General features: G+C 43.8%; 1 protein-coding gene across 1 annotated transcript in view; it reads left to right on the top strand.

Annotated features, from left to right (window-relative positions):
* The first annotated feature begins 1,150 nt into the window (after positions 1-1,150).
* LOC139568561 (cytosolic purine 5'-nucleotidase-like) overlaps positions 1,151-16,027 on the top strand; it is a 38,174-nt gene continuing 23,297 nt past the window's right edge. Inside the window, exons 1-3 of the mRNA XM_071390477.1 lie at positions 1,151-1,365; positions 4,252-4,372; positions 15,610-15,683. Coding sequence (XP_071246578.1) covers positions 4,272-4,372; positions 15,610-15,683 — 175 coding nt within the window. The 5' untranslated portion in view covers positions 1,151-1,365; positions 4,252-4,271. The remainder of the gene's footprint in view (positions 1,366-4,251; positions 4,373-15,609; positions 15,684-16,027) is intronic.

Genomic DNA, 16,027 nt, shown 5'->3' with positions numbered 1-16,027 from the left:
TGGTTTGGTAACCTGACGGTGCAGCTCACTGTTACATGGTTTGGTAACCCTGACGGTGCAGCTCACTTTACATGGTTTGGTAACCTGACGGTGTAGCTCACTGTTACATGGTTTGGTAACCTGATGGTGTAGCTTAATGTTACATGGTTTGGTAACCTGACGGTGCAGTTCACTATTACATGGTTTGGTAACTTGACGGTGCAGCTCACTGCTACATGGTTTGGTAACCAGACGGTGTAGCTCACTGTTACATGGTTTGATAACCTGACGGTGCATCTCACTGTTACATGGTTTGGTAACCTGACGGTGCAGCTTACTGTTACATGGTTTGGTAACCTGACGGTGCAGTTCACTGTTACATGGTTTGGTAAAATCTTGAGACTGACTAAGACAGCAGGGAAGATTATAGTCATGCCACTTCCCTCCTCTCTCCAGGACAGGGTCATATCGGACCCCACACATGCACTGAACACAGAGCTCCAGCTGATGCCACCGGGGAGGTGTTATAGGGTGCCTAGATGCAGGCTGAACAGATATAAACATTATTTTGTCCCCCTGTCATTAAAACTGCTAAACAGCAGCGGAGACACAGAGGTAGATTAGGGAGACAGCAATAACAGACTGGAGCCTGGCCTTTAGGCCTTCATCATGTGGAACTGCCACCTAGTCACATCCTTGCCTGCCATGCACTTATTAACGTTTTGTGTGGGTGGGGAGGGGGGTGTATGATGGGTGTTATTCTATCTATGTTCTGTTAATTTATTCTATGCATTTATGTGGAGGCAGCAGCAGTCTCTATTGTTCAAGTCTGCAATGTAGGTCATTTTATTGTAGGCCTACTTACTGGAGCCTACTCAGCAAAATAATAGAGAATAGAGAAATTATTTGCCTAATAGAATAAGTATAAATTGTCAATAGATTGATTTGGAAAAACAAATCAAAGTTTGCAATAGTGTTTGCAGTAAAACTTGTGAAATTACGAAATCACAATTGTATTGTATTCGAAATACATTTAGTGAATGAAAGGAATTGGAACAGTAGTCTCATTGATGGCCCATTGATGATATCAGAATTGTATTCAGCCTAAAATCATCACATTTCAATAATACAACTTATGTCCCTCCCCCTTACAGCAGAAAAACACCGCCCACTGCCTCCGTAACAATCCACTGTCAGTAGAGAGCTTTTACAAGAAATTGCGGAAGAATCATATCTCCACGGACTGTGTATGCATAACGTATCTACTTGTTTTTCTGCGAGTGCATTTCAGATACTTTTTTCGATTTTGTTCCACGTTGATCGTGTATGAAGCGCATGCTCAGATTATCAAACGGTGCAGTTTTTGCTTTATCGAGGAATACGGAGGTGAGTGTACGTAAAATCGGTCACAGAACACCCGTTTTTGTTCTATTCTATTATAGACAGTCTGCCACTTTGGCTTTTCCGTGAAGGGGGAGCAGATGTGAATGGTTGTTTTGTAACCTGCTAGCTAGCTTAGCATAATGCTAATAAATGCGACAAAATAGTTAAATTGTGGCTTAGCTAACGTCCATTTTGTAAATTGCCTAACGTTAGAATTTAATGCTAAACTCCCTAATCAGCTGTTAGCTGACAAGGTAGCTATAACTAGCTACATTACTAGCTAACCCCCTTGGCGACCTGCAAGCAAAGAAAAGGTGATTTGACAGAGACCATTGTTTGTGCTGGCAAGATAAGCGCATAATGACAAGCCCTCCGCGAGCTGAGCCTATAATTAAAAGGTAGCTACAGTATATATTCAGGCTAACAAAGAGCTAAACCTAGTTATTAAAGATGCAATATGTAACTTTTTTTGGGCGACCCAACCAAATTCACATAGAAATACAGCTTATAGATCTTTCTTTATTATTGAAAGCAAGTCAAAGAAGCTGTAGATCTGTTCTATGTGCGCTTTTTCTATGCTTCCCGTTCTTAAGTTTCAGTTTTGTATACCAGCTTCAAACAGCTGAAAATACAATATTTTTGTTTATGGAAAATATATTAGATGGTACAATGATTCTCTACACAATGACTGGTTGTTTTGTCACAAACTGAACTCAGGTGAAATATTAGCAAGTGATTTATGCATATTGCACCTTTTAAAGCACATACTTAGCTACTGAATTTAAAATGTGACCTAGCTAACTAACTAACTTATCACTTTTTGTTGGCCACAAAATATCTGTTAGCTACCATGCTAGCTAGCGTAGCTCAGCTGATTTTTGCTTGCTACTCAAATGGAGTAGTTACTGCTAGTTTACTTGACATTCTTTTTACCTTGTGTTGATTTGCCCATTCTTTTAGCAAACGTAAAAAGTAGTTAGCTGCTACATAACGTTAGCTATGTATTTGTTTAATCAAAAACATATCTGGCATGGTGCATCATCAGCCAATCCGGCATTGATTGGGCTGACAAGGCAGGTCCAGTCTTCCCTGTAGGACCTTGGACCTAGTCTGAACACTGTATAATTTTCTATTGAGGATAAAAATATTAACTTGGTCTTTGATTGTATAGCCCATTACAAAATGTTAAATAAAGCTATACTCTGCATTTCTTCACTGGTTTGTCAAGGAGCATAAGGCTGGAATAGGCAAACTTTTATCTATGCCAAAAATGCCAAGGGCTGTCCTTGGCCTCCTTAGAAAACTTGCTCAGTTCACACTGTGATGTCACTTTGCCTGGACCCAGTTTCAGAGCATCTCATCAAATGTCACTTTTCCTTATAGCACAGCTGAGAGCGAGGAAACTCATGGTTGTTGGGGAGAAGTCTTCCCCTCACCCTTAGCCAGCAGATCTGACCCGCTTGCTTACAGCTGCACTAGGGTTGGACAGCATTCCAGTGTATATTAAGACGCCGTGGAGCCGACGTGAGGTATTGCTCAGAAAACGTACCTTAATCCAAGGATGCGAAATGTGTTGTACTCCGAATTGTCCCAATATCCCAACTGTTACACCATGAGAAGATTGAATGACTGCTAAAAACGAGCACTGGTTCAATCTTCTCGGTGTAACAGTTGGGATAACGGGACAATTCCAAGTACAACACATTTCTCATCCCTGGATTGAGGTACATTTCCCGAGCCTTATCTCACGCTGGCACACAGTGTGTTAATAACAGCAATTCTGAACAACCCTAGTGCTGCTGTAAGCAAGGTCAGATCTGCTGGCTACCTCACCCTTCAACCCCTCAAGGTTTTCTCGCTTGTTTGTGTATTGTGTCATTTGCGAATTGTGTGACAAAGAAAAGCTGACCTCAGCTTTTTCTCCTGCCCCCTTCTCTAGTCTCCTGGGAGATAGAGAAGGCAGTTAATGTTTTAAAAAACTGGTCATTCTCTGGAGAGACCGCTAAAAACATAAATCTTTCCCCTGAGAATTTTTCGCTGCTAAACACTGAACAGATGTGCATGCTGGCACTGAAGACTCTTTTCAGTTCTGTTTTTATCATTTCAAAAATAAATAAAAGTAATGTGTTACGCCTACCGTACAACCCAATTTCGTCTCACGTGTTCTCGATCTAATCTAATCTAAGTTACCCTAACTCTTTGTCTCTCAAACTGAGTAGCCCAGAAGAAGTGAGCGACTTTCTTCCACCTCGGTGGCCGACCGTTTTTCATTAGCCACAGTCAGGATGAGGACAGTAATTAGTCTTACATCCATCCCCTCTTCTTCTAACTCATTACCGAGTCTTGCATAGAAATGGCCTGCAAACTGCAACGTGTGAACATTGACAACACTCGCAGTTCGATTTCTTTAGTCAAGAGTGACTCAAACTAGGGATGTGTCCCAAGCAGTACCCTGTACACTATATATGGAATAGGGTGCCATTTGGTACACAGACTTGGCCTAGTGTATTTTAGGGATTTGATAAGATTATTGTGGCTCTTTTGTTCTGTCATTGACAAAACAAACGGCTGGTGTGACTGGAGGACTAGGCTCTCCACGCCCGGCGGCTCTCCCCGCCTTCGAACTACATAATTAGTCTAAATGCAGCCGGGTGGCAGGCAGTGGCTTGCAACTGTGGCTCGTTTATACAGGTTCCGCAGAGTTAGTGTAGTGAACTCTTTGAGAGTTCATACTCCTCCTGTTTGAAGATTTCAAAGTTATTTGATGCTAAATAGATAAGCCTATATAATGTTCAGTTAGGCCTATGCTCAAAGCGCAAGAAGAGGAAACTGCAGAATCATGTCAAGGTGAATATCTCTTATTTTCTCCCTCTCTATATTGACTTTCAGAGGATTTTAAAGATATAAATATGACCACTTCATGGAGCGACAGACTGCAGAACTATGCAGACCTTCCAGCCAACATGGACGGGCTGGCCATGAAGAAGTACCGCAGAGAGGCTTACCATAGGTATGTATGGATGGACACTGTCAGTGACATATTAGTTACCACAGTTATTGATACTGTCAGGGGTGACATGTTCCCATAGGTATGTATGTATGTATGTATGTATGTATGTATGTATGTATGTACAGTACCAGTCAAAAGTTTGGACACACCTACGCATTCAAGGGTTTTTATTTATTTGGACTATTTTCTACATTGTAGAATAATAGTGAAAACATCAAAACTATGAAATAACACATATGGAATCAGGTAGTAACCAAAAAAGTGTTAAACACTCTTGGCATTCTCTCAACCAGCTTCACCTGGAATGCTTTTCCAACAGTCTTGAAGGAGTTCCCACATATATGCCGAGCACTTGTTTGCTGCTTTTCCTTCACTCTGCGGTCCAACTCATCCTAAATCATCTCAATTGGGTTGAGGTCAGGTGATTGTGGAGGCCAGGTCATCTGATGCAGCACTCCATCACTCTCCTTCTTTGTCAAATTGCTCTTACACAGCCTGGAGGTGTGTTGGGTCATTTTCCTGTTGAAAAACAAATGATAGGCCCATTAAGCACAAATCTGATGGGATGGCGTATCGCTGCAGAATACTGTGGTAGCCATGCTGGTTAAGTGTGCCTTAAATTCTAAATAAATCACTGACAGTGTCACCAGAAAAGCACCGTCACACCTCCTCCATGCTTCACAGTGGGAACCACACATGCAGAGATCATCTGTTCACTTACTCTGCATCTCACAAAGACATGGCGGTTGGAAGCAAAAATCTCAAATTTGGACTCAGACCAAAGGACAGATTTCCACCGGTCTAATGTGCATTGCTCATGTTTCTTGGCCCAAGCAAGTCTCTTATTCTTTTTGGCATCCTTTAGTAGTGGTTTCTTTGCAACAATTCGACCATGAAGGCCTGATTCACAGGTGTGTCTCTGTCTGTTACTTGAACTCTGTGAAGCATTTATTTGGGTAGCAATCTGAGGCTGGTAACTCTAATGAACTTATCCTCTGCAGCAGAGGTAACTATGGGTCTTCCTTTCCTGTGGCGGTCCTAATGAGAGTCAGTTTCATCATAGCGCTTGATGGTTTTTGCGACTGCACTTGAAGAATCTTTCAAAGTTCTTGAAATGTTCAGCGTTGACTGACCTTCACGTCTTAAAGTAATGATAAATTGTCGTTTCTCTTTGCTTATTTGAGCTGTTCTCGCCGTAATGTGGACTTGGTCTTTTACCAAATAGGTCTATCTTCGGTATACCTCCCCTACCATGTCACAACACAACTGATTGGCTCAAACACATTAAGAAGAAAATAAATTCCACAAATTATGGATGGATGGACACTGGGAAGATAGCCTAGCGGTTAAGAGTTGTGGGCCAGGAACTGATAGGTTGTTGGTTCGAATCCCCAAGCCGACTAGGTGAAAAATCTGTCGATGTGCCCTTGAGCAAGGCACTAACCCTAATTGCGCCTGTAAGTCCCCGTGGATAAGATCGTCTCCTAAATGACTAACATGTAAAGGATGTATAATAAGATTCAGTTATATTAAGCTACTGTACTGTATGTAGCAGGTATTGTGTGTCACTGTTTTCTTTAGTCATTAGTCTACTTCAGATAATTACAGCAGCAACATATGACAGGACGCTATGATACTACTTGGTTGTAAATGTGTTAACCCAACCCTCTGTTTGTAAATGTCTTTCAACTTGGGGTAAACACATTTCCACTTTTCACGTTTCCGAATTCTCAGTTCACACCTGTGGATTTGAATGTGGTGTAGTTGTAGGTTATTCTTTGGTCAAATAGCTTGCGACAACCTGTCAGCAATGTAGAGTATATTACAGAGTCAGTGTGTACTAGTTTGTTTTACACCCGTTCAGTTCTGACGTCTCTGTGGATTTAATTGAACACTTCCTGTCTGAAGCGTCTTCCTCAGAACTTCATGACCGTTATACCAACATCCTGTTCAACTGAAACACATGTATTTTCTCAATACTGACATGTCATTTGTGATGTGTTTGTGTGTGTGTGTGTGTGAGAGGTGGGCGATATGGGAAAAAATCCATATTACGATAAATTGCCTGAATTTAGGCGCTAACAATAAATAGAACGATAAGTTTACAACATGAATGTACACCACAGGTTTTAAAAATTATCCTTTAAACTACTAGTACCTGTATGGTTGTAGCCATCAATTGTCCCATTAACAAACATCCATATTATATTAGCAAACTTATTTCATTTCAAACTTCACATTCCTCTACTATAGGCTACTTATCGTAATGAAAGATATTGAAAGACACACAGTGTGACTGTGTGTGTGGTCCTACACTAGCTGCTTGTAGCGGTCAAATAACCAACCTCTCTCTATGTCCTAACTCGACAAACTAGTCCTCTAATTCGTTAAATAGGAGGCTAAAGTGGTGCCCAGTCGTAAAATAGGTTACAATGTTTTGGCAGTCACTTACTTTTGTAATTGAAAATGGGGACCCTAAAGTAGATGAGCCCTAAATGCAGTTTATCTAATGACAGGAAAGAAGCCTTTGGCCATGCATGCTGGTTAGCTGGCCTTAATGGTAGACGATGGCAGTGGGCAGGAATGCCGGCTCCACGTGAGTGCGATAAACAGCGGCTTGTGCAACGTTTAACTTCACCAAAGAGACGTTGTGTGTGTGCGCGTGCGGGTTAATTGCAGTTATTTCATCCGGTTACATAACCTATGGACATTACAGCAGCACTAAAGCTGTCACTTTTCTGTCACTGTTAGGTCTATCTGCGTTCACTGGCACTCTGGCATCTGGCAGGAAGTCTGTAAGCGAAGCCCCTCACAACAACAGAATTGAACTGTTACTACCTGGTTTTGCTGGTTTTGAGAGGGGTTGATACATTTTATGTACATCTAACAACACTTTTTTGTTGAAATGTCTTAGTTTAACAAGCTTTGCAGATTCAAAACCATCAGCAACCTTTACAGAAAGATTATCTTTGCTGAAAGGCTGATGAAACCATACAATGAAACAATCCACTCAGTCAGTAAGGCTAACACCATTTGTTACTCTCACAGACAAGGGTCTGTCACAGTAGGTTCAATGTACTGTTTCCATAAGATAAGGGTACTGGTGGTACACAAATCTGCCTGATTGTCACACGCTGTGGTCTGCCTAAGCTAGGGATTCACTGTTAGAGATATACTACATAGAAATAGAATCACCGTGAGGGGCTTTACCCGTTCTAGTAAATCTATTTCTACGTCGCCTGCACCTAAAAGTGAATCCCTCAGTCAGACCACAGTGGTGACAATCAGGTAATGGTACATTAAGTCTATTTGAGGCCCGGTCATCAGGCCAAAGTGGGCTGTCCCCCACCGTCACTCTTTGTCAATAGTAGGGAGAAGAGTACTCGCACACTTGGGCAACATTTATGACTCCCACTCACATTCACCTCCGTGCTAATAGCCCCAGAACATCTTGGTCTATTTGCAGAAAGAGGGCCTGAACTGTACACCTACAGTTTGACCGTTTAACCTGTTCTTAGGGGGACTGTAACTGTAACAAGGAGAACTCCAGTAATCTACCCATTACTTCAAGACCCCGCTTTGTACTCAATGCTGAGAATACAGTAGGTCCTTCTTAGGCCTACTCACATTCCAGCTGATTGTTATCAGTTAGCCTAGAGAGACCTCGGCTGTAAACCACAGCTTAGTGTCAGTAGTAGGTCTACCTCACATCCAGTGCACTGACATTGTAATTGTATCATCCATATTAGGGATTGTAAGCATCAGGTAATTGGCTATTTCTGATGAAATTCTTCTGAATTAAATCAGTAAATGGTGTTACATTCTCCTTATTCCTGATGGGAAGCATAGCCCCTATTCACAAACCGTCTCAGAGTAGGAGCGCAGATCTAGGATCAGGTCCATACAATCACATTCATTATCACCTAAAAGGCTAAACTGATCCTAGTACACTACGACTCTTTGCGAAATACAGGCTTGAGCCTTAGTACTGTACAGTAGCCTAGCTCCAGTGGCTTAGGTCCTGGGAGGCACTGAGTTTGTTGCTGTTTCCACCTGATGGATTGTTCTGGATGTCTTTGAGGGCTAGAGCAAACAACAATTCTAACAACACTAGTGACAAACGGGCACCACAAACAACAACAACAATAACAGAGAATGATGCAGAATGGCAACAATAATTTTTGCAACATGTCAGAAATTGAATGGCAAGGAAGCAAAGAGAGTGGGCTCTTTTGTTCCTGGGCTGGAGTTGGAATAGTATTATGTAAGCGGGCTAGGCCAGAGCCCAGGCTAGTACACTTTTAGTCACGACACAGAATGCATCGTATGTCTGCCGTCGGGCTTAACTCGCAGTGGAAGCTGGTTCAGTGTGGAGCTGCAGCAAGGTAATGGCAAAATATTGGATAATTTCTGAATGTATTATGGTCTATTTCCTAGGTCCGTGACGATAGCAGTATCATAATAGCTGTGTTCAAATACCCATACTAACATACTGTATACTACATACTTAATGAGTGTATATACTACATACTATTAGTTAATTTTAGTATACTGTAAAAGAACCGTATCCTTTCAGTTGAGTGTACTAGTGCTTTGCCTGTCTACCGGAAGTTGATGCTGTTGCTATGCAACCTCTTGCTAGCTTGTTAGCATAACAAATGACTAGCTAGACCTTTTACGATTTTGGGTGTGTTCATAATTTCAATCTGGAGCGTTTGTAAATTCAGAGCGTTTCGCTCTTGGAGCATTCAGAGCGCACGCACTAGACGCTCTGGTCGTGGAGTAGGGTTGGTCTGAGCGTTCTGACCTCACAACGGCATTCAAGCACCCAAGCTAACTGGCTAGCTTGTTAGCTAGTTCCAGACACAAATGAGAGAACACCTCTGACCATTTTACTTGCTCTAGCAGAGCTGGTTATCCAGAGCGTTGGTGACTGTAACTGTGCTGCTGGCAACATTTTAATTACGCTTTTTTTAGCCAACGTTTGACACCGGCCATATTTCAATGGGTGTTGAGCGTTCATAAATTCATCAGTTATTCTGCGCTCTGGCACACTCAGACGAGAGTGCTCTGAAATTGGAGGAGATAGCCAGCGTGAATTTACAAACGCGCCCTCAGACAAGACGAGAGTGCTCTGAAATCGGAGTAGATAGACAGAATTAGCAATGCCCGTTGAGAATGCACAATGACTAAACCACGCAGCTAAGAATGAAGTGAATAATCATGTCAATAAACGTTGGGTAGTTAGTTATATAGCATATAGTTAATATACTGCCTGGCAAATTCGATATGTTAGCAGCCAACTAACTTTAGGACGGTAGCTAGCTTACATACTGCTGTGATGATATGCTATGCGGTTCGTAAGGTTAGCTAACTGTCAGCCAACATAACGTGTAATGTAACTTATTTCAAAAGTCATTACTTTATTACATTGCTCAACATTTTCATAACATTTGTCTTAATTAGTTAAAGCAATGAATTTGTATCCTTTCTCGTTGGACTTCAGCTGCATATTTTCCAACATTTTCTTCAAATCTGAAAACGTTGTGAAGCCACGCCCATTTTTCATTATGGGCCCGAAAAGCACGGAAATAGTGTCCACTGCTTGCTTGTATACTTCGTATTTTGGCGAATTTAGTACGACATCCGGAACTTTTGGCATACTAACTATTTCCATACTATGACCAATAAGCATACTACATACTCAATTTAAGTCACAAATAGTACATTAGTGTGGTTAGTATGAGTATTCGATCATAGCGAATATGTTTTCCATGGTAAAAATGAAAACACAAAGCAGACAATTCTTTCTTTGCTCCTTTTAAAAACCTGCTGTATTTAAAATATTGTGTTCTATAGCTTGGAAAATATATAAATGTGACTCGATGACAGCATAATGATGTCTGTTCCCAACAATAGGACTTTTTTCGTAAAGAAGTTAAATACGTTTTTTTTGCCTTGATACTAACAAGTATCGGGATACTGGTATCGTCCTGGACCTACTATTTCCCTGAATAGGAAAAGGGTAGTGTTAGGGTAGTGTTAGTGTAACAGTATAACTTTAGTACGTCCCCTCGCCCCGACACGGGCGCGAACCAGGGACCCTCTGCACACATCAACAACTGACACCCACGAAGCGTCGTTACCCATCGCTCCACAAAAGCCGCGGCCCTTGCAGAGCAAGGTGCAACACCACTTCTAGGTTTCAGAGCAAGTGACGTAACTGATTGAAACGCTAGTAGCGCGTACCCGCTAACTAGCTAGCCATTTCACATCCGTTACATTAGGGTAGTGGTAGAGTAGTGGTAGAGTAGTGGTAGGGTAGTGTTAGGGTAGTGGTAGGGTGTTGTGGAAATTAGGATTGTGTCACAGATGTTGATTGATTGTTTCGGAGCAAAGAAAAAGCGGTTTGTGGAATGCCTGTCAACATGTTTTCAATCTCATTAACAGATATGTAGTTGTTGAACTGGATTTACTAGTTGCATGAAATATAAAAAAAATGGCTAGATTAATTACATTGATTTGTGCGTGAAAACAACGGGAGACCTTTTTTGAATTTTCCTAAAATGGCGCCGACCGAGATGGCCGCCTCGCTTCGCGTTCCTTGGAAAATATGCAGTATTTTGTTTTTTTATGTGTTATTTCTTACATCGGTACCCCAGGTAATCTTAGGTTTCATTACATACAGTCGGGAGGAACTACTGAATATACGATTAACGTCAACTCACCATCGTTATAACCAGGAATATGACTTTCCCGAAACGGATCCAGTGTTTTGCCTTCCACCCAATACAATGGATCTGATCCCAGCCGGGGACCCTATGCGACGCCGTAAAAGGGGCAAACGTAGCGGTCTCTTGGTCAGGCTTCGGAGACGGGCACATCGTGCTCCACTCCCTAGCATACTACTCGCCAATGTCCAGTCTCTTGACAATAAGGTTGATGAAATCCGAGCACGGGTAACATTCCAGAGAGACATCAGGGATTGCAACGTGCTCTGCTTCACGGAAACATGGCTAACTCAAGAGACGCTAACGGAGTCGGTGCAGCCAGCTGGTTTCTTCACGCATCGCGCCGACAGAAACAAACATCTTTCTGGTAAGAAGAGGGGCGGGGGGGTATGCCTTATGATTAACGAGACGTGGTGTGATCATCATAACAACACACAGGAACTCAAGTCATTCTGTTCACCTGATCTAGAACTCCTCACAATCAAATGTCGACCGCATTATCTACCAAGGGAATTCTCTTCGATCATAATCACAGCCGTATATATTCCCCCCCAAGCAGACACATCGATGGCCCTGAACGAACTTTATCTGACTCTTTGTAAACTGGAAACCACACACCCTGAGGCTGCATTCATCGTAGCTGGGGATTTTAACAAGGCTAATCTAAAAACAAAACTCCCTAAATTCTATCAGCATATCGATTGTGCTACCAGGGCTGGTAAAACCCTGGATCATTGTTATACTAACTTCCGCGACGCATATAAGGCCCTCCCCCGCCCTCCTTTCGGAAAAGCTGACCACGACTCCATTCTGTTGATTCCAGCCTACAAACAGAAACTAAAACAACAAGCTCCCGCGCTCAGGTCTGTTCAACGCTGGTCCGACCAATCTGATTCCACGCTTCAAGACTGCTTCGATCACGCGGATTGGAATATGTTCCGCATTGCGTCCAACAACAACATGGACGAATATGCTGATTCGGTGAGCGAGTTCATTAGGAAGTGCATTGACGATGTCGTACCCACAGCAACGATTAAAACATTCCCAAACCAGAAACCGTGGATTGACGGCAGCATTCGCGTGAAACTGAAAGCGCGAACCACTGCTTTTAACCAGGGCAAGGTGACCGGAAACATGACCGAATACAAACAGTGTAGCTATTCTCTCCGCAAGGCAATCAAACAGGCTAAGTCCCAGTACAGAGACAAAATAGAGTCGCAATTCAACAGCTCAGACACAAGAGGTATGTGGCAGGGTCTACAGTCTATCACGGATTACAAAAAGAAAACCAGCCCCGTCGCGGACCAGGATGTCTTGCTCCCAGACAGGCTAAATAACTTTTTTGCCCGCTTTGAGGACAATACAGTGCCACTGACACGGCCCGCTACCAAAACCTGCGGGCTCTCCTTCACTGCAGCCGAGGTGAGTAAAACATTTAAACGTGTTAACCCTCGCAAGGCTGCAGGCCCAGACGGCATTCCCAGCCGCGTCCTCAGAGCATGCGCAGACCAGCTGGCTGGTGTGTTTACGGACATATTCAATCAATCCTTATCCCAGTCTGCTGTTCCCACATGCTTCAAGAGGGCCACCATTGTTCCTGTTCCCAAGAAAGCTAAGGTAACTGAGCTAAACGACTACCGCCCCGTAGCACTCACTTCCGTCATCATGAAGTGCTTTGAGAGACTAGTCAAGGACCATATCACCTCCACCCTACCGGACACCATAGACCCACTCCAATTTGCTTACCGACACAATAGGTCCACAGACGACTCAATCGCAACCACACTGCACACTGCCCTAACCCATCTGGACAAGAGGAATACCTATGTGAGAATGCTGTTCATCGATTACAGCTCAGCATTTAACACCATAGTACCCTCCAAACTCGTCATCAAGCTCGAGACCCTGGGTCTCGACCCCGCCCTGTGCAACTGGGTCCTGGACTTCCTGACGGGCCGCCCCCAGGTGGTGAGGGTAGGTAACAACATCTCCACCCCGCTGATCCTCAACACTGGGGCCCCACAAGGGTGCGTTCTGAGCCCTCTCCTGTACTCCCTGTTCACCCACGACTGCGTGGCCATGCACGCCTCCAACTCAATCATCAAGTTTGCGGATGACACTACAGTGGTAGGCTTGATTACCAACAACGACGAGACGGCCTACAGGGAGGAGGTGAGGGCCCTCTGAGTGTGGTGTCAGGAAAATAACCTCACACTCAACGTCAACAAAACAAAGGAGATGATTGTGGACTTCAGGAAACAGCAGAGGGAGCACCCCCCTATCCACATCGACGGGTCAGTAGTGGAGAAGGTGGAAAGTTTTAAGTTCCTCGGTGTACACATCACGGACAAACTGAATTGGTCCACCCACACAGACAGCGTTGTGAAGAAGGCGCAGCAGCGCCTCTTCAACCTCAGGAGGCTGAAGAAATTCGGCTTGTCACCAAAAGCACTCACAAACTTCTACAGATGCACAATCGAGAGCATCCTGTCGGGCTGTATCACCGCCTGGTACGGCAACTGCTCCGCCCACAACCGTAAGGCTCTCCAGAGGGTAGTGAGGTCTGCAGAACGCATCACCGGGGGCAAACTACCTGCCCTCCAGGACACCTACACCACCCGATGTCACAGGAAGGCCATAAAGATCATCAAGGACAACAACCACCCAAGCCACTGCCTGTTCACCCCGCTATCATCCAGAAGGCGAGGTCAGTACAGGTGCATCAAAGCAGGGACCGAGAGACTGAAAAACAGCTTCTATCTCAAGGCCATCAGACTGTTAAACAGCCACCACTAACATTTAGCGGCCGCTGCCAACATACTGACTCAACTCCAGCCACTTTAAAAATGGGAATTGATGGAAATTATGTAAAAATGTACCACTAGCCACTTTAAACAATGCCACTTAATATAATGTTTACATACCCTACATTACCCATCTCATATGTATATGTATATACTGTACTCTATATCATCTACTGCATCTTGCCATCTTTATGTAATACATGTACCACTAGCCACTTTAAACTATGCCACTTTATGTTTACATACCCTACAGTACTCATCTCATATGTATATACCGTACTCTATACCATCTACTGCATCTTGCCTATGCCGTTCTGTACCATCACTCATTCATATATCTTTATGTACATATTCTTTATCCCTTTACACTTGTGTGTATAAGGTAGTAGTTGTGGAATTGTTAGGTTAGATTACTTGTTGTTATTACTGCATTGTCGGAACTAGAAGCACAAGCATTTCGCTACACTCGCATTAACATCTGCTAACCATGTGTATGTGACTAATAAAATTTGATTTGATTTGATTTGAATTCCAACATGTTTATAAAAACATTGCGAAATTCTATGTGTAGCCTAATGTTTTTTATACAAGTTACGTTGCAGTATAAGTTGTTTTGTGGTAGTTTGTTCAAAAGCTGTAGGTAGCAGGCTACGCTGAGCTTACACAGTAAAGCCTAGAACCAGAGGAACGGAGATCTCTCTGACTGGAGCTGCCTGGCCTGGCCTGCCACTGGAGCTGCCTGGCCTGGCCTGCCACTGGAGCTGCCTGGCCTGGCCTGCCACTGGAGCTGCCTGGCCTGGCCTGCCACTGGAGCTGCCTGGCCTGGCCTGCCACTGGAGCTGCCTGGCCTGGCCTGCCACTGGAGCTGCCTGGCCTGGCCTGCCACTGGAGCTGCCTGGCCTGGCCTGCCACTGGAGCTGCCTGGCCTGGCTTGCCACTGGAGCTGCCTGGCCTGGCCTGCCACTGGAGCTGCCTGGCCTGGCCTGCCACTGGAGATGGCTGGATCAGAAAGTGTCAGGCAGGATATGCCAACAATGCCGACCACTCCGGCCATGCAGATCCCCCTACCGTGCCTTCAGATTTAACACCGGGAACAGTTGAGCTAGTTGAGCTGCCACCGTAAACATGCTGTCTATGCAGAATGGAGAGTCATGTTCATTAGGTACCAAACAGACTGAAACAGGGATGGAAGTTGTCCAATAAGGAACACTCATTTTGTTGTCCATTGCAAAATGTTTTGCTATAGTGTGCACTTGTGAACCTACCCTGTAGGAAGCAATGCACTGTCTAAGGGCTAATAATGCATTTTAAAAGGTTAAAAAGCTCAGACAGCGAGTCTAGCTGTCTAATACTCAAATTCCGATGTTTTTAAGACATGTGGGAACGCGCCTTGTAAGACTAGAGAAAATAGGAGCTTACTGACTTCATTATCTGTGCCAAATTGTTTCTAATATCTGTTTTGAGGCCATGCATATCAATTGTAGATGTTTGTTAGGCTATATTTCACAATGAGAACCACGAACCATGAGAACCACCATCACTAGATGGTTAACATATGATTTAATCCCCAAAATACCTCTGCTCATTCTTCTGTGAGAGGCCATTTATCCTAATGTTCTCCTTGCACACAGAGGTACAACTCTCTTGTATGTCTCTCAAAATCACTCTTCTGATTCTGTCCTTCTGTTTCCTCCCTTTTTAGAGTTTTTGTAAACAGAAGCTTGGCCATGGAGAAGATTAAATGCTTTGGCTTCGATATGGATTACACTCTAGCCGGTAAGTGCACTACAGTCGCTGCCCTGGCCGTCAACACTTCTTTACAGTGTGTGTGTGTGTGTGTGTGTGTGTGTGTGTGTGTGTGTGTGTGTGTGTGTGTGCGCCCTCAACCCACCGTCACTACTTTACAATGTAGGCTCAACTCTAGTTTGGTTGGCATAGCAACTAGTCGTCGGCCATATCGATTTCTCCTTCAGTGTTTGTTGACCAAGTACACCGGGTCAGAACAGGGGCTCACGTGTCATTCGATAAGCCCAGACCAGACTCGCTGGGGCCTAGGGGGACTAGGGGTGGTGGGTAGAAGGACAGGGGAGGTGTAGGTTTCTTGGGGTACAGCGATGATG

Source organism: Salvelinus alpinus, chromosome 2 (assembly GCF_045679555.1).
Source record: "Salvelinus alpinus chromosome 2, SLU_Salpinus.1, whole genome shotgun sequence".
NCBI classification, from domain to species: domain Eukaryota; kingdom Metazoa; phylum Chordata; class Actinopteri; order Salmoniformes; family Salmonidae; genus Salvelinus; species Salvelinus alpinus.
Note: the sequence above shows the minus strand (reverse complement) of the source record. Positions and strands in the feature narration are given on the sequence as shown.